This window comes from Branchiostoma floridae, chromosome 7 (assembly GCF_000003815.2).
Source record: "Branchiostoma floridae strain S238N-H82 chromosome 7, Bfl_VNyyK, whole genome shotgun sequence".
NCBI classification, from domain to species: Eukaryota; Metazoa; Chordata; class Leptocardii; order Amphioxiformes; family Branchiostomatidae; genus Branchiostoma; species Branchiostoma floridae.
This window is the reverse complement of record NC_049985.1, coordinates 9,710,543-9,729,607: the sequence shown is the minus strand read 5'-3', so window position 1 is coordinate 9,729,607 and position 19,065 is coordinate 9,710,543. Positions and strand designations below refer to the sequence as shown.

General features: G+C 42.0%; 1 protein-coding gene across 1 annotated transcript; it reads right to left on the bottom strand.

The window, feature by feature from the left end:
- Positions 1-219: 219 nt before the first annotated feature.
- On the bottom strand, positions 220-15,526 carry LOC118418888 (cytidine monophosphate-N-acetylneuraminic acid hydroxylase-like). Its single transcript, XM_035825006.1, has 17 exons — positions 15,305-15,526; positions 12,416-12,532; positions 10,835-10,935; positions 10,311-10,402; positions 9,724-9,833; positions 8,770-8,929; positions 8,128-8,158; positions 7,856-8,003; positions 7,331-7,412; positions 7,021-7,158; positions 6,272-6,407; positions 5,015-5,161; positions 4,568-4,742; positions 3,508-3,624; positions 3,023-3,138; positions 2,743-2,879; positions 220-1,373 (listed from the first exon to the last, which is right to left on the bottom strand). Exons 2-17 carry the CDS (start codon positions 12,524-12,526, stop codon positions 1,270-1,272), a joined length of 1,905 nt encoding a protein of 634 aa, XP_035680899.1. The 5' UTR covers positions 12,527-12,532; positions 15,305-15,526; the 3' UTR covers positions 220-1,269.
- Between the last annotated feature and the right edge of the window lie 3,539 nt (positions 15,527-19,065).

The following is a 19,065-nucleotide window of genomic DNA, read 5'->3' as shown; positions in this document are numbered from 1 at the left end:
GCAAATTATGTTCTTATTTACATAATAAACATGTAATCATATGAAGCATTTTTATATTATGTCTCTCAGCCAAACAGACATAATAAAGAAAACAAAATAGAAAGGCCGATAAAAAACAGCCTGAGCCTAAACTCCGCTTGGAGAGTAAGGGCACCCCTCTCATCCCCTTGACCTTGTCACCGTCAATCAGGCAGCACAAATGTCCATCCTTACAAAATGTGATGTGGCGAAACAGATTTATTGCATAGACAAGTCTTCAAGGAAGAAAGCAGCAGACAGCCCTTATCCCAAAGAAGTATGTAAGTTGTAACATGTATAACGTGTCACTGACGAGATAGTGGATGCTATCTGAAACGTCTGATCGTTTCCAAAATCAAATCCAGCTGAACAAACTGCTTTTTTATGATATGTATAAACTTTTCCTTTCATATTTCCGTTAAGAATACCATGGTCTCTTCATACACACAATAAACAAGTTGACACCGAAACCAAACTTGTTAAAAATAGCAACAATCTGTAAAAAAAAACGTAAAATAAGGTATGACCTCCCATGAAAATATAACAATATGATCATATATATCTATATCCGTTAATAAACAACAATGAAAACTCGTAAATAAAGTAATAAGCCAACAACATTGCAAAGCATAGCTGGAGTGTATGGCATCCTCAACAACTCTAACTCCAGCTGCCACCAACCGCAACATAAAAGTAGCATATTGTGAGCCACTGAGCTACTATTGTGAAATACAATACGACAATAACTTGCTAAATATCTGGGTAAATTTGCGGATATTTCAGTAATAACAGTTATATCCTAGGAAATTTGAAATAGATCTGTATCGAGCCCTTGTAACATCTGTAGTTATAACGTTAGACCAAGAAGGCAAAGTTATTTTGACAAGAGTATTCACAACAGCTCAACGGAAAACGCTGCTCTTCAAGCAAAGGTTTGACCCCATCTGTTTTGTAAAATTGTTATAATTCGCGAACGCATAATCTGTTATAAAGAAAACAGTACGAAATAGAAAACCCGATAAAAACGCCTTAAAAACACGTAAAGTAACAGCCGAAGCTCTGCTTGGAGAGTATGAAAACGCATTCGTGACGGAATGTACTGTAGTGCACATTTACTTGTACTTCAACACAGACAAAATACGACCTTTTTTTGTCGCCATGAGTGTTGACCTCTCCATATCTAACTCGACTGATAACTACGTAGCTCCCTTTTGGTGACGCCTCTGTGATATCGACGGCTGTTTTGCTATTTTACTTCTTTGACGAGGTGAAAAAGTAGACGGTCGCCAGGAACACCACGAGCCCGGGAACAAGCAGGGCCCTGGCCGGGACCAGTGTCTGCAGCAGACGGAACACTGCAACGGGAAAACATTGAAACATTTGTTTAATAGAAAGATGGCAGAAAGTGTAGATTTTGCAATGATCAAGACAGTTATTACCTTCGCCAAGAAGGTCATGTTATGGTTAGAAAATTTTTTTGTGTCCCAGTATATAGGTCAATCTCAAATAACTTTGGTAGCTGAGGATGGAATGTCGCGATATTTGGTATTTGAGTTGCGGTTGCGTATAGCAAGGTTTTGTACGAAAATGGTACTGTTGGCGCTTTCTGTCGTGAGTGCAGCGGGGTGAGTGTGTGTGTGTGTGTATCTGCGTACAAGATAACTTTTGACGCTGTGGATCGTTTTGCATTATATTTGGTAATTATTTAGGGGTTTGGAAAACGACGGTCAAGTTCGATAATGGGCATCCTGGCGACAAGTTGTGGTACTGCAGCGGACCGTCGAAGTTGGCGTTATAGTTATCCTGAAGTGGTAGGTTGAGGATTTTTGGCTAGTGGATACGTCTTTGGGTAGGGAGTAAATCATGTAAGTTTGGGCCCCCTGGCGGCTTGTTTTGAACTGCAGTGGGTGATTTTGTTGTTATCTTTGAAAGAGAGTAAATCAAGCAGTGGTTGGTGGATTTGCATTATTTTTGGTAAGTACATACCTTAGGTAATGATTAAAATCCTGAAATGTATTGTATGCAAATCAGGGCTTAATTTACATGATAATTAGAAGAATGTGTAAATCCTTCAATTGACCTCTTTTCTGGACAGTCAGTGCTCAGTGTTTAAATACATTTGTGGTGCAGATTTGTGTTGTTCATGACATATTTGTGTCATCAAAACATAGATGTTATTGTTGCTAACACATTGTTTATTAGTTCTCACTTTGCAAGTTCCATGTTGTTTGTTTGTGCACTATGGGAAAGGGGTTTCTCCATTTTGATGTCAAGGGGTGTTTTTCCGGGCCTTATATTGGTGATGCTTACATGTATGTGGCAGGGAAAAGTGGAAGCTTGGTGGTTTGTGGCCTTTTCATTACCTTCGCCAAGAAGATTAAACTTTTGGTTAAGGCTTAAGCCATAGTGTTAGGTGAGTCTTTATGTAGGTCAACAGTATAACTGGAGAACTGATTGATGGATCTTCATGATACTTGGTATTGAGTAGCGGTCGCAGAAACAAAGGTTGAGTTTGAAAATGGTTCGCCCGGTATCTTCCATCGGTACTGCAGCGGGCTCAGTGTATGAGTGTGTGTGCGGATAACATAACTTGAGAAGCTATAAAACCTTTAAGTCATTGATAAAGGCATTCTCCATAACGAACCTTGAATGTTTGGCGAAGGTATGTGTTTCGTGGAACTCTAGTTAGACTTCTTACGACTACAGAAAGAAACTATATCTCACAGATGAAGTTGTTGTTCCTTGACGGTTTCCAGACTGCCCGCGCTGGTTGCCCGTCGTGCATCTTTCGCTGCTCCCTCAGGAAACTTGCCCAGTCCGGCGGCTGTTGGGGCAGGAGGATCTGCATGTGGTTCCAGAACCTGTGGGCACAAGGAGAAACGTTCAGAGATCTGTAATGCTGTTTTCAATTAATCGACAAGCTAACGGAGGCAGTCAAAGCCTGACGTTCTGCAGCAGTTCAACAGAAAGCCGCCAGGAGGACCATAGTTGAACCTGCCCTTACTTGTAATGAAACGTGTCCGGGTTCCGTGATATCCTGTTGTTAAAGCCGATGTACAGGTCGTCCCAAAACAGACCCTTCAGAACCGTCTGACGATGGACTCCAATCCGGTTCTTGATCTGAGGGGTTAAAAAACAACGTTGAAACAAGCGGATCAACCCTGGGGCATACCATCATCCGTTAAAACAAAGCACATATCAATAGCACATATCTGATTTGTGCTTTGGGGAATCACTTTCCATTATAAGACAGTTCAAGTTCTAACCTACCACTGGCGTACAACTTAATTGCATTTAAGCATTGTAACATGCATGACCACGTTCAACACTTGCTGGAGTAGAAGAGACTAGACCAGATTCTTTAGCAGGGTCGAACTAAAGGGTGAACTGATCATCACAGAACAGGCATGATCATGATAAGCCCGAACAAGCCTGTAAGTCTGCCATAGAATAATAAAGGCTAAAATTGTGAAGATGACATGATGTTACCTCCAAGTACGCATGCTCCCTGGCTGGTCGCTGTCGGGGGAAGCTCAGGTCCAAGAAATCCACCAGGAAGTCGTACCCGCCCTCGATAGACTGGAAATCATCATCTGTCTCTATCATCTAATATACAGGGCAGACATCGAGGTTAGAGCTGCCCATTGGAAAGCATGTTAAAATACACTGAAAAAGTACTTTGAAAAAGTACTAACCCATATTTCAGTCTTAAAAATTCTTCTCCACCAGAAAGTCACTTGGGTCTGGTTTATAACCATTCAAAGAAAACATAGGGTTGTTCGGCTCATTCTCCGAGCGAGAAAAGCTCGCTCTATGAAAGAAACCTCACCTTTGACCCCAATTCCCTCCTTCCTGTTATAACCGGTAGCACCCTACAACTAAAACCTGTCCTTGCACCAACTAAACTGCTGAACTGAAGACATTTTGACCAAAACAGGAAAGCTTAGACCCTCCCTTCTAACTCAAAAAGTCTCCAGATTGGGCAAAAAGTTGTTTTTTTTAACCTCCTTGGTCACACCCAAACGCCAGCAGCCTCCATGAGTCCATAGCAGGATCGCGAGGCCGGCAGTCAAATAAGGCCAGCAATAAGCGACAAGCACAAAAAGAAATGGCCAGCAAAATGTATTATGAGCCAAAAAAAGGCCTAAGCAGAGCCTGCTATGGAGGCTACCCAAACGCAACTCTGATGTCAGCCCTACAGAACGGACAACACGGACGATTCAATATGCAATATGATACGCACAAATACATGTTGGGCATACATATATACGCACACATGTACACGCGCACGCACATATACAGAAACGCAGACACTCGCTCACACACATGCGCTCGCACACACCCAGTCGCAGAGACACACACACACACACTCGCGCATACACTGTTACACACAAACACGCACGCGCGTACACACACGTGTACGCGCGCGCGCGCCCTTTGTCCATCCCAAATTTGCCAAAGAATGGCTCATACATTGAGACATTTATTTGGTTCGTGCAAGTTATATATCGATTGCTCGCACATTGACGGATGTGATTGACGTACTCACCCGCAGGACCAGGTTGTAGTCCCTGAACCCCGCCCACCTGTAGTAGACCGGGATCCAGTCAGGGTAGGCGAAAATCTCGCTCCCGATGCAGTTGTTGATCCTGTCGATGTACGGGCCGAAATCCCAGCTGTCTTTGTAGATCTTAGTTCCGGGAGGAGGATCCACTATTGCAAGCCTGGGACCAGTAAGGATAGTTTAAACTCTGTGACAAGCTGTGTCTTTGGGAGAAGGGGCAATTTTTATTACGTTGTTTGTTGCACTGTTTGATATACTTATTTAGTTATTATTCATCTCCTAAAACTGACACATATTACAATTACTGATGAGTTTGCTTGACGACAGGGGACTTGATTTTCCTGTTGCACATGGCTCTGTACGTTATCCATTTATTTCTCTGTTTGTTCTTCCTATGTTTTGTGACAATGTATAACTAAACAAAACAAGTACCTGCGGTCCCCCGTGTCATCCAGAATCCGTGCCAGGTCCAGAGTGGCCCCAGGGTGCGGTGTCCACGTGATGATGTGGTCTGAGTACCTGTTGATGAGGGTGTTTAGCTTCTCCGCGCTGTTCTTAAAGTTAGTCTCACGGATATACCTGGAACGTAGAGGGAAAATCATCATCTGTCCTCCGGGACATGTACAGTTATTTAAGCCCCCTTCACACGAGAGCACGAATGAGCCGGAATGCCGTCGGAATGAATATTCTTTTCTATTCCAGGCAATTCCTGGCAATTCGTAGTGTGCTCTAACTGCATTCCAGCTATTCGTGCCCGTTCTTTTGGCTAGCCTGAAAGTTTTTGACATGTTAAAAACTGTCGAGGTGCATTCGAATGGAGAAATATCGAATGGCATTCATAGTGGATTCTAAGTGTATTCTAACTATTCCTACGACAGTCTGACCGCATTCTGTGGCATTCCAACATTATTCGAAACATTTTAATCTCATTCGATGGAGAATCGAAACGGCAAGCCATCTCGAATCCTGCACGAATGTGGCCGAAAGAATACCTGAAATGTAGTCGGAATGTCTAGAATACACTACGAATGCACAGGAATAGAAAAGAATTTTCATTCTGACGGCATTCTGGCTCATTCCTTCTCGTGTGAAGGGGATTTAAGGCCTATTTGGAATTCCCACCCGAATGGGCCCGAATGTGGCACGAATTTTGCAAATAATTCATTCCGGCTGGTTCTGCTCGATTCCTGATGATTCGGTTTCAGTGTGAAGGCCCTATTAACGTATACGAAAAAGTTTCGCAATTCCTCTTAAGCTTGCTGGAAAGTGTGTGCCTATGCCATTCTCCGTTAGGGTGCGGTCATATGAGCTAGTATGTCATACGTTCCGCTATTTGTTTTCGACAGTATTGCGCCAGGTGTTCTCTCAGGCATCGTATGATTTTTATGGATCGGCCAATGCTCCGTTAGATATGATAGGGTAGATTTTCGGGCGAATAATATGCGCTACCCTTTTGAATGACCTTTGGTGATCAACAATTCCATTCGAAGCTAGTCGACTGTACTATGTGACAGAGATATTGTTGTTTCTAGTATATGTCTGTTACGTCATACTACCAACGACCTGTACCTAGCCCGTCGAGGCATGACTGTACGATAACTTAGGTCTTTCATTCATTATAATGGGTGACAGACTATTCTAACGATACCAGGCTGCAACTAGAACCGTTCTGTTGATCAGTCCACTCACGTGTCTGCTGGATGCGCTTCCACGAAGTACCCTGCGAACGGACAGTAGACTTTGGGATTGACGTCACGAACCACTTGTGTCTTGTAGTAAAGCAGCTTTTTCCGCTCGGTGGCGATGAACCTTTCTTTCCATTCCTCTGCAAAAAAATGTCAATATAAAAAATACATTTTACCTGCAAATACTACGTTTTAACGATCCTGTATGTTTTCGATCTGTGTGTTTGTGTTTGTTCGTAAATATTTTAAAAATATAAATGCAGAGTGACAGGATGCGAGGCGGACGACGGTGTAATCGGAGAGGGGCAGACTGAGAGGGCTGATTTTGCGCGCGGCCGCGTAAATTGTTGAACCCGCAAGCTGGCAGGAAAATGTATAGATAGAATAAGCGGAAGGTGAGGAAATTCCCAAAAGCTCTGAATAAATCCACGGAGGTACAAGATCGTCGATTTCTCGTGTAAGATATTTCAGTCCTCCATTCCGTGACTCTGTAATCTGTATAGAAACACAAAAGTTACTCTCCAAGCAGAGGTTAGGCTCCTTTTGTTGTTTTTTTGACGTTTTTAGGTGTTTTTATCTGGCTTTTGATTATATATTGTTTTCTTCTAGGCAGCGAGACATCAGAAAGCCCTATAGAACGCTTTTTTTTAAACAGCCAGATCCTAACCTTTCGGGACAGTACAACAATAAACTATAGGAAGTGTTTGCCACAAAGATGTGTCCGAGTTACCGACAGTAGGCAGGTGTTCTTACTTGTGTATCGTCCTCCAGAGAACGCCATGGGGAACCCGGATGCACCCCCCGCGAAGTCACTCATCATGATGTCCACGTTCCTGGGCAGCCGCATGCCGTTGGGCTGAGTGCAGTCCACGGTGTTCAAGATCAGATGGCCTGACAACACAGCAAAAGTTTTCTTTCCTGTCCTTGCCTTTCTTCCTTCCATCATTCCTTCCTTCTCACAAGCTTACTGACTTCTTCTCCAAGTCAGTTAGCCTGCTGGACGTGTCAAACGAACTAACAAACAAAAACAACGAAACAAATTTATAAAGTCCTGCAGACCTACCCTTGTAGTCCACCAAGATGCAGGTGTCCATGTCAGGGTGCACACCGTCCATCAGGATCATGAAGCGAAGATCTGCATTGATCTGCGGTACAGAAATGAGCAATCAAGGAATCAAGCAATCAATCACGTTTTCAATCATCATGTAATTTTTGTCCCTAGTAAGGCCTACGTCACATTTCATACCCGGGGCCCGGCCGGGATGTTTGAGGAAACGGAAAATCAAAGTTTATACCAATGAATATGCACAAGGCATGCTGTTGATTCATCTTTTGTCCGTTTTGTGTTTTTCTTGTCTTTGATATCGTAGTTTTCGTTCCCCCAAACTACCCGACCGGGCCCTTTATGGAAATGTTCTATTCTGAGCTTTACAGTATGAGATATGCACAGCCTCTCCCTGCTGTCCGCATTATCCTGATGTCGTTCTCTTTGGATTCTGAAATTTAGATTTGGTTGCTGTGATTGCAATACACGTTGCAACAATCGTAGTACAGATTGCACGCTATACGAACAACAAGTAAACATTACCTCTTGCCACACGCCGAAACTGCAGACGTTGATGCGGTTCAGTGTGACGCCGCTCTGCTGCAGTTTGCAGAAGACCGGCATGGCCGTGTCACCCACGTAGATCGGAATGTTCGGGTTCTTATCTGCAAGCAGCGTCAGAGTTGGATAGCTGGGAAGAACACAACATATAACTCTCATAATTCTAGCGGATACCATGAAGCTATGGCCACCATATTGGTCATCAGGCAAAGCCCTCTCAAGTTTATCTTAAAATTTCATTGTTATCTGAAGACTTCGGGTTACGAGAATTGACGTTTGATATGATATCTAATGTCACATTGTAACCTCCCAGATAAGCATACACAATAGAAATCTTGGTCGGAAATGTAAAGAAAGAATGTTTGAGATGCAGAAGACTTTGAGAGGTTAAGTGCAGAGAAAGAGAAGGAAAGGAAGTACCAAGCCACTTCAAACGCTTTATCGCCGATCTCCATTCAGGTGTGAAAGGAGCCTCACATACAGAGCTGTGGAGGTTCAGAGTAAAACTTGCTGACATAGAAGAACAAATGTACAGGGACTTCCTTCAGATCTTCTACAACTACAAACATACAACAGCAATAATGAATACAATTGAGATTATTCTGCTTTCTTCTAAATTGTAAGGGCCATATGTATCAACATCACTGTAGTACCATCCATATTACAATTCCAAAAGTCTCTAAAGCCCCGGTCACAAGAATCGTACGATTGACTGCGATGGAGGTTTTATGCGCGGCATAAGCGCAGTACGTCGGAAGTCGGGGGAGAATCGGAAGCAATGGTTTAACTATATGAAGCCGTGGTCACAAGGATCGTAGTGCATCGTACGATGAGGTCATAAGAGCGTACCTGCGTCAATCGCAGGTAAATCATAGTAAATCGGGGAGCATCCTATGAAATGAGGTCTGCACGTGACAGCCTGTCCAGCCAATCAGCGGGCGGCTCGTGGATCAGCCACCAACCCCTGGCGAAGGCGGGTCCGGTCAGCCATGGGTCGAAGAACATGGTCTTGTCTCCCAGCTTCAACTCCATACACGCATGCGCGAAAAACGTCAGCTAGAAAGAAATATAACGTTAAATATTCCAAACGAAATGAAATGATATTAGCTCAGCAACAAACTTCTGCTGTTATCACATATATATATAACGTTAATACAACTTCTGCCGCGATGGCACCCATAATACTATGAGGATTGGGGGCCATCATAAACTTACAAAATCAGCTGTGATGATAAAGCGAAACGTAATGACCTTTCGGCGACAATTATAAGTTGTTATCTAGTAAACAAAACCGTTTTCACACGCTAGGGGTGAGGAATTTGGGACCATGGTGATTTGAACACCATCAACTCAATCTTCACCTGCGGCTTATATGCTAGGAGAGTTCATTTAATACTTTGAGTTAAAAAAACAGATGCTATTGACAGAAAATTGTTTATTCATGAGCAGCTTAAGTTGAAATGCAACCTTCAGTTCATCAAGGATCATCAAGGACATGCTGCATTCTTCAGGCGTAGATTATTGCATTTGCCAGGAGAATAGTTTGAGGCTAACATTGTTCCGCCCCACCAACTTCACAGGCATTGCTGACAGGATTGCGTGACCGCTGTATATTATTGTTATATTACAACAAACAGTACACACAGTACACAGTGGTGCCGCACTCAAGCAAACTGGCTTATATAAACGGCACCACTGGACAAAACGTGACACATGACATATAACAGCTAAACGCGTGTTAACATGCATCATATACTGCTGAATATAATAAAAGCTTCCATTCCACGGGGGAAAGGGCAAAATTCCACAAATTACATTTGTATTAGCAAACAAAGAAATCAGGTGGAGACCTGCACTTCTCCGGGTTTTATGTCCTGCGGGGGTCTCGCGTCGACCTTCCACGGCTCAGGCGGGATCAGTTCCACCAGGGCCAGCGAGCCGTCCTCATCCAGCTCCGGAACTGGAACAACATATGCCTTGATGTCAGAGGCATCTCTGGCTCATTCAAGAAAGTGACACATGCACAGCAAAGTCAAACTCGTGCTGACAAGTTTCACCGGCGATCTACAGGTCTCTTGGCCCATTTTGTTAGGGTGAAAACGACATAACAACGTTGATATGATAACACTAACGGCTTATTTGGCGTCCAGTCCCGGTGAGGTCATGACGTTGAATAGTAGTCAATTTCATTGATGACGAAGTAACGTTATTTGTTGTAAGTTTTACATCATGGTCAAATAGAGGTCATTTTCAAAATTCACTTTGTTCGCTCACTATTATGGTTGCTCCCATTGGAGAGAAAGGTAGTACACAAGTAGTACATAAGAAATCTGTGGAAAGTTAGGAACCGTCATATACAAGGGTAGAGGCATCTGTGCTTGTTATCGTCCGAGCTTCCTGAACCAGTTAGAGAGATGCTAGCGTAGATTTGCCGTACCTAACTTATCCTGGCTGAAGCTTTCCGGGGGGTTGACGTACTTCATGGTGGAGCAGTCCAGTTTCCAGCCGTGCTTGGTGCATCGCAGGACGCTGTAGAAGGAAGATTGTACAGTCAGTAAGAACCACGCGGTATTCATTTGGTTTAATCTTAGGAGAAACACAAAACGACTACAAATTAGCAGTTACAGTATTGAAAATACATTCAAATCTACATGACTCGTCTCTGTCTCTCTCTCCCGCTCCAGGTCAGCGTTTTTGTGACAGAAACCCCGATCGGGTTCCCTACCGACAGAAGGCCTAAGAGGCCTCTTGAGGTCTCCCACTTAAACAACAACAACAACAACAACAAAAGATATTTGTCTCCTCCGCTTTGGGTACTAAACTTTTTCTACTATTATTACATGACATTTCAATCAAAGGTATAACATAACAACAAGTTCTAAGTCTATGCCTACGGGACGGAGTGGGAGCTACGGTACTTTATGATACCATTCGTATGGACTATTTGATGTGTACTCGAACCTGCACGAAGGGTCTTCAACATCTCTCACGAAGTTGCCGCCCTGGTGCTTACAGATGTTGCGGCAGGCCTTGTACGGATCGTCCTTTGGGTTCTTTGGATCCTGTAAGGTGTGATCGCAAGTTATCACGGGAGATTCATAGATGTGCCGGACAAAAGGTTTGGTAGAACCTTTTTCTTCAAGCTACCCCTTTCTGTTTCAGCGTCGTTTATGCGAAGATTGACTTCCTTGACAGGTTTTGCAACATTGGGTACTTGTGCACTTAATTGCATTTTTGTGTACCCAGCGTCGGATCTGTGCACCTAATCTTTGACTGTATCCATGGGTGTGGTGAAATGTAATAAAACCTTTGTTGTATCCATTGTTGAAATGTTTGAAGTAAGCAATAGATTCAGACTTTAAGAGAGGCAAGTATGGTAAGTCCATGTTTTTACTAAGGACCGAGACGTGTCTGGATGCTCCCAGTACTCTCCAAGCAAAGGTTGGTGGAGAAAACCGTGACCTTTTCCTTATATGCCGTCTTTTTCAATCACCAACATTTGGTAGGGAGGCTGATCGAAAAAGACGGCATATAAGGAAAGAGCACGGTTTTAATTCCCAACATCCTCTGCTTGAAGAGTAGCTCCCAACTTGTATCGTACTATCGTGCATGAACTCAGTCGAGTGGCACGATTTAGCACCACCGTGTGGGCCAATGATCTGAGATCGAGAGCTTTGCAAATTCCTGACAGTCCTTTAGAAAAGGCACTTTACACTAATTTCCTTATTCACTCAGGTCAAAAAGAGTAGGTTCCAGTTAGGGATCGATGTCCATCGTATGTTAAATAGATTTTGTTTGAGGACAGCCATGTCTCGAGCACGTTAAATTATTCATACTAGCTAATCGTAAAAAGTAAAAAGAGGTTCATTCTCGGCGTGAAAGTTTTATAGCCTTACAGTCCTGTACCTGTACCTGTACCTGTTTCTTCTATCTATGCAGTCTGACACCAATCTTAAGTTTTAGCGCTTATAGCAGCTGTCCTTAAGAGCCGGCTATGGTATTTGTCCAAGTCAGTAACGTTTCAGGGAGATCTACGATCTGTAAAGTTGTTCCGTCTCAGGTCCGGACCTACATGTCTAATGTACCTGAATGGACACTTCCTACTTTATGTTGTGTTATTTTTTATTTGTCATTTATTCAATGTCATTTATTCATTCATTTATTTATTATTTATTCAATCCCATGATAGTATGATTTTCCTGTTTCTTTTTTATGATTCTGTATTAAATAAAAGGGCTCCCTTGGAAATCATTTAAAACTAACTGAAGGGACTACCCTTCAGATGCATGAATAAATAAATAACGTAGCCGTACCTGGACGAACTAGAAATTACTACCGCACATGGATACCACTTTAAGACTAAAGATTAGTAAATTCCGAGCCTAAGATGACAATGCTGGTACTTGTTTTGATGTTGAAATGATGTAAATCACCATACAAAAAAAAAAGAGACAAAATTGTTAAGGCACAAGTACAGGTCCACGCCCCCATCTAATATACTGTAAACTATCTATACTACCCTAGATAGATCTAGATACACACCTTGTATATGACAAAGTTGTCAGCTTCCCTACAGATCAGGTTGACTCCCGGTTTCAGGGCGGCCGTTTCACTAGATGTCAGTCGCAGGACTTCCACGCTTTTCTGTTCCATCGTTCTCTGCACAGCGGAACAGGGAGTCAGTACAGACAAAAATGACGTGCAAGCAACAAATGTTCAGCACCCGCATACACATACAACACGGAAGAGGTCATAAACTATCTGCCCGTTGGGCTACGTTATCACGTCAACAGCGGCCAATGATGTGGAATATGTCATGTTACAGGTAGCCAGGTTCACTACATGTACAGTTCTCACCTTGCCTGTGGCTGAACCCGGAACGCAGTGCGCATGCGGTATCTAAAATGTTTCGTCAACTTTGCCTTAAAATATGACGCGTTAGCTAACGTTATACGACTGGACACGACTATGTGGAACCTAAAAACGGGATTATATCCTCATACATGTAACGTTACATTTCTATATATAAACAAATGCTGGCAGCTATTACGTTCTGGTACGTGCACATTCGCTTCAAGTAGACTTAAGCTATTGTTGCCATGAATTCGCCAGTTGCACGAAGAAAGTACATCTATTATCTAACAGGTACAGAAATCACTTGGGAATGCATTTAATTATTTATAAATATGCATGTACCATTCTTTATGGCTTTATCAACCGGTTTTCTCTGAAAAATTCTGCCCCTATCCTTGCACAAGCTTGTAGTGAATTGTTGGACCCGGACGAAAACAATATAGATTTTGCTATCGTAAACCTGTAAAGTATGCAAATGGGGTCTTTATTTGCCTAATTGATATCCAGACATTCCCCTCTTTTTCACATACATATGTGACAAGTTTGAGAGTCCTATCATGGAATACAGTGGACGAATAAACGTTCATCTGATCACATAAATTAGTGGTTGATTTGCATAGTAACTATTTTAGTATGTACATCCTTACTTCGACTATCTACATACAACACCCATGACGAAACGGAAGTCCCTAGTAGGGGCTCATTATGAAAATCTCCTAGCCTTTATTTTCCTGCCTGCCCTGGTTTACTTTTTCACGCGTTGTTCATTTAATTTTGAACTCCATTATGGAGGCAGAGTACGACTTGATATTACATTCTGATCACGTTATAAGTTTTACTGAGAGAATGGTCCTACCTTGGAATGGAACGACAGTTTAACCGTTTACGACTATGGTTTTTTACTCCGGTCAAAACTCAAGGTACTACGAGGTACTTCAGCCAATTACGACGTGGTTTAACAAGGCACGACGTACTTCGACCAACTACCACTTAGTTCACACAAAGGTACAAATACGACTTGACTTTCCCTAGTACTTCGTAGCTGCCTGCAGTACGGTCTGACTCAACTACGTCGTAATAACCATAGCATGACCAAATCGCTCTCCCAGCCAGTAAGAGATTGTGCAAACACAGGCTAGTAATAACCCAAACTACGTTTTTCTAGTCATACTTAGACATAGATGGACTACAACGTCGTATGTGGTTTTCTATCCCGGTCAAAACTCAAGCATTTATAGTAATCCGAACTACGTATTTTCAGCCACACTGCGACATAGTTGGACTACGACGTCTTACTAACTAGTCCGACTCTTACCCCACCAAGTTGTCTATCACCTTGACACATAACCTTATTGTATTCTCTCCCTGAAAACGCTACACTGAGAACAAGATAAAGACCAAAAAAGTCCTAGCTCAACCGTTTCCATAACCTTCTTGTCGAAGGCAATAACCGAAAACATACGCTTCTTGGCGAAGGTAAACATGTAAAATGAATGACCCAGAGTTTATATGTTACTTACAAAAAGCAAGCGCAGATCCACTCAATTCTTCTGAATTCTTGTGTGTTTTACATACGACTATAACGTTACAAAGAAAACTAAATCTAACGTTACATACCCTTTTGCTTGGAATCAAACCACACAAGCCATATAGAAGTCTGGATTGAAATGAGAAAGGGGGCTATAGAACCTCCTTGAAATGAGGTACATTCACACTGGAGCCTCAGGGTGGATACTAACACAGTGTACCTACTCGTCCAACTCGTCCAACCACAAAAGTAGCCTTAGTCCCCGCTCCTATGTCCTGTTAAGGGGGGCATTACTAAAGGCACTCCTTCCAAGATAGCTACCCCCTACAAGAGAGAAAAGATATGGATTCTACATGTAATTATCTCGTCCCTGCCCTATAATTAGTGCGTCCTCGGATTATCAAAGATCTGCTTGAAGAATATAACTTTGATAAATCTCAGGATGGAGTTCTTAACATTTAGAGCATGCCTACAATGTTTTTCTTCAATGGACATTGAAGTTACAACTGTGGCTGTTCCAACAGGTTTGAAGCCTGAGTGTCACTAAAAAAAAAACATTAAAATCTCTCACCCTAACATCTGCTTCGGGACAGCATTCGAATTCCTGTTTCAGTGTAATGATATGAAGTTTGCCGGGCCGGAACTTGAACCCTTAACGTGATATTGGCTTGGTAGACCATTCCTCTTTTCAACCTCACTCACGGCCCGGAAACGTCCAGTTTCAATAAAATCTTTTCCGGCTGAGTCACCTTTCGTTTGGAGGAGTTTAGGGGTCTCCAGTTGGCTTACGTAAGTTACGTTTTGTCAAGTACTAGTCCTAGTACGGTCTACAATTAAAGCGTCTGATCTTTGACCTCTTTTACGGCTATTTGTTTATTCTCTCAACTGTAAGATTACATAACGTTACAGCCATTGTTGCCCATCTAGCTGTTATCTGCTAACCTATGACCTCCTTTGTTGTTGTTTACCCAATACAAGCCAAGGAAACAGGTCCCTAAGTACTCCAGGTTACAATGCTTTTATAAATGATTCTGTAAATAAAAACTTACCGATGAAACGGACAGGGCACTGGAAGCCGTAACTTTGGACTCGTGATCCGGCAAAGACTGGAAAACCTGGGATGGCCTTTTTCAAGGCGAATGTCCTGAATCCAGTGAATGAAAGCAGTGTCAGAATCTGTCGGATTTCCAAGCCAAAGTCTCGAACCAACCTAGCCAGGGGAGGTCCGAGAATCGAGTTTCCAGATATGCTGCTTCCAAAGTCTTGACTGAAACCTAATTCAGAATCAGTTGCAGCGACAAGAATGAAAATGAGAGAGGCTGTTACGTTAGTCTAGCAATACGCAGCACATTTGACACAAAATGTTGCATTTAGATTTTCCCGCCTTCCGAGATCGAAAAATGACCTTATTAGAAAGGGGATACCATGCGTGGTTGCAGGGGAACTTGCAGCTTATTTCGCCACATTGTCAGTTCGCCTTAGACACCTGTTATAGTGCCGCAAATGTGAGCCTCGTGGACACACGAAAGAGAAAAAAAGAAATAATGTTTGCAGTACGATGCCCGACACATCTGCCAGCGAGACAGAACACACAGACGATCATGTAACGTGAAATGGAATTCCCCTACAGGGTGAAGGGCGAGCCAAAACTTACCAATAACAATAAATGCCTGGTAATGGTTACTTTTTGTATTTGATGCTTACTTTGATGACAGCGATTATTAACGTTAGACTTATATAGGATTTATCACTATCATTAGGGCAACCGTTTCCAGACTTACCAGTCTGAAGTGCTTGGGACATATTAAATCTCGTTATAGCTTCAATGGCACCTGTAACCTGATATTCAGATATGGAAGACTCACTCCATAATAAGCGCGCTAGCCGGATTCACCAATAGTGACAAATACATCCAGTAACTAGAGTTCCACGAACACATACCTTTGCCAAATAAACCAGGTTTGTTAAGCAGAATGATGTCTGTAGACAAATGCGTTACTCATTTCATTTTCTTTATAATTATATGCTTGGAGTTGGTTTATAAAATTTTGGCATTGATTATGCAAATTAGATCCCAAGTTACAATCAATTGATATCAAATTGTAGCAAGCATTACTTAAGCTATTAGCATACCAAAAATCATGATGATCCTTTGATCCATTCTTGACTTATTCTCTTTCAAAGTCTTTAAATACACCTCTTACTCTCTTCCCTCTTTCTCAGTTACATATGTGACAACTTTCATTGATGAAAGTACTATAATGGAATACAGTGGATTTATGAACATTTCCTAATCAATTATGCAAATTAGCTGTTAATTTGCATAATAAGTATCACATTATATAAGTCTTCACTTAGGCTATCTACATGCCAAAAATCATGACGATCCGTCAACACGTTCATATTTTCTCATTAATTATGCAAATGAGATCATCATTTGCATGGTAAATATGTATTGACATTTCTCTCTTTTTCAGCTACATATGTGACAAGTTTTAAAGTCCTATCATGGAATGTAGTGAATTTATAAATATCCTCATTAATTATGTAAATTAGCTGTTGATTAGCATAATTGGTATCTCATTATGTAGGTCTTCACTTACGCTACCTACATACCAAAAAGCATGATGATCCGCCAAAATGTTCATATTTTCTCATTAATTATGCAAATGAGGCCATCATTTGCATAAATGATATCTATCAACATTTCTCTCATTCCCAGCTACATATGTGACAAGTTTGAAAGTCCTATCATGGAATGCAGTGGTTTTATAAATTTTCCTAATTAATTATGCAAATTAGCTGTTGATTTGCATAATTAGTATACCATTATGTAAGTCATCACTCATTCTATGTACATACCAAAAATCATGACGATTATTATATATTCGTCAACACGTTGTAGAGTTATTCTCGTCCAAAGTTTGAAAGGAAACCGGCGCCTGCAGTTCCAAAAAAGCTGCTAGGGGGCCCAAACTCCCAGCACTTACTCTCTGCCTTGAGGGCTATCTACCACTCGAAAATGATGATCACAGCATGTCCAGAACAGGAGATATCAAAAATTGAGGTTCTGCTGCAGTACCTTAGCAAGCCGCTAGGGGGCCCATTATCGAACTTGACCTTTGTTTTCCCGACCCCTACCCACCTACCAAATATAATCGGGATACATCAAAGGCTTCTCGAGTTATGCTGTTAACACACACACAGAGAGACACACACACAGACTCACAAGCCTAAAACATAACCTTAGCCATTCTGGCAAAGGTAAATATGTACTGACGCCGTGTATCGCCCAGAGCAACCATTGTCAGGTTTACCCGTGCAGTGTAAGACCCATCAGCAGATAGTCTAATATTTAATTATGGATGGATCCTGACAACTTTAGGAGGAGGACCGGTCTCCGGTAAATTGCCTTTTTTCTTGCGAAAGGTTTTAGGAACGGGTCCATGATGATTGGATTGTTTATTGTACTGACGTGTGCACGGAGTGTGTCTGGCAAAACTAGTCAACTGACACCGACACAACCAGCCGCTCTGTCATGGTTGTGACTTTTTGTGACGATGGATGTCCCCAGATTACAGTGTCATAAAAACTAGAGAGGTTGATTGACAAACGTTAACTGAAAGGAGTGCATACAAAAGTCGAAGTTTTATGATCCTCGAAGAGGTTGTTTTAATTTCTCATTTCGTTAAAAGTCAAACTTCAAAGACCAACACTGGGGTTAGTATTGACTTCATCTGTCTGTTGAAGCTATCATCATGGTAACATTGGACTCCTGGACCCTAAAAATTCTCAGCTAGTTATAAGTTGCTTTTCAAACCTTGGCTTTATTGTGTTGATTGATTGACTTGCAAACACGTCCACTTTTTGTACACACAGTGGGTATGTTCTGAAGACCGTTATAACCCCCCTGCCAAGTCATGCAAGTCCAACGCATACATGGCCGTGCCACCTCAAGTATATTTATACATATTAAAGTTGTCGGTCAGATAAACTTAAAACCAAAAGGGCCACGGTTAAAGCTCTAAGGTGGAAGTGCACAACCAAAAAGGCACGAATTCAAAGGGTTTCGAGGTCTCGTAAAATGACATTTGAATACAAACTTGGCTGAAACGCGGTGCTCATATGACGTTTGATCTCCAAGCAGATGTCGCGGTTGTTATTTCTACGCTCTCCCTTGACGTTCGCCTTTAACGTTGCCGACCGGCTTATCTGCTTGGAGATAAACTGATTTGAGGCTTGAACTCAATAAGATTTATCAAGACATTATAAGCCGTGTCAGTGTACAAAGAGAAAGGATTGGATCGGAGAGCAGTGGGAAGAGAATAGGACCGTACAGACAGATGGGGCAAATCGTTTTTCAGCATCAGTCCGTCAAAATTTACCGTTCTTTATTTTTGCATGCTAAGTTAAACAGCGTCGGACTCATGATACCTGCTTTTTGACGGCAGGGAGTGTATTCGGAACAATGATGCTACAATGTAGTAGTAACAGTTAGAGAATTGACTTGCTCTTGCAGGTAAGTTCAGGTAAATTCAAGTGGTTTGAGCTCACTGGATTAAAATTTCTTACATTGTATTCATTGGGAGCCTAGCAAAACTAAGCTGTGTCTGTGAATGCAAACACACCTGGACGCTCCATTGTCCCCTGTGCAATCTTGCGTTCAACTTCTAGATTAGACACGAAGAATTGTTCAACAGTCTATAACGTAACCTTTTTACTATCATATGTCGCAAAATCAGTAAGATTCAGCACGTTTTCCTCAGCTATGAAAAAAGGAACAAAACACCATACAGTTGGTTAATTTCAT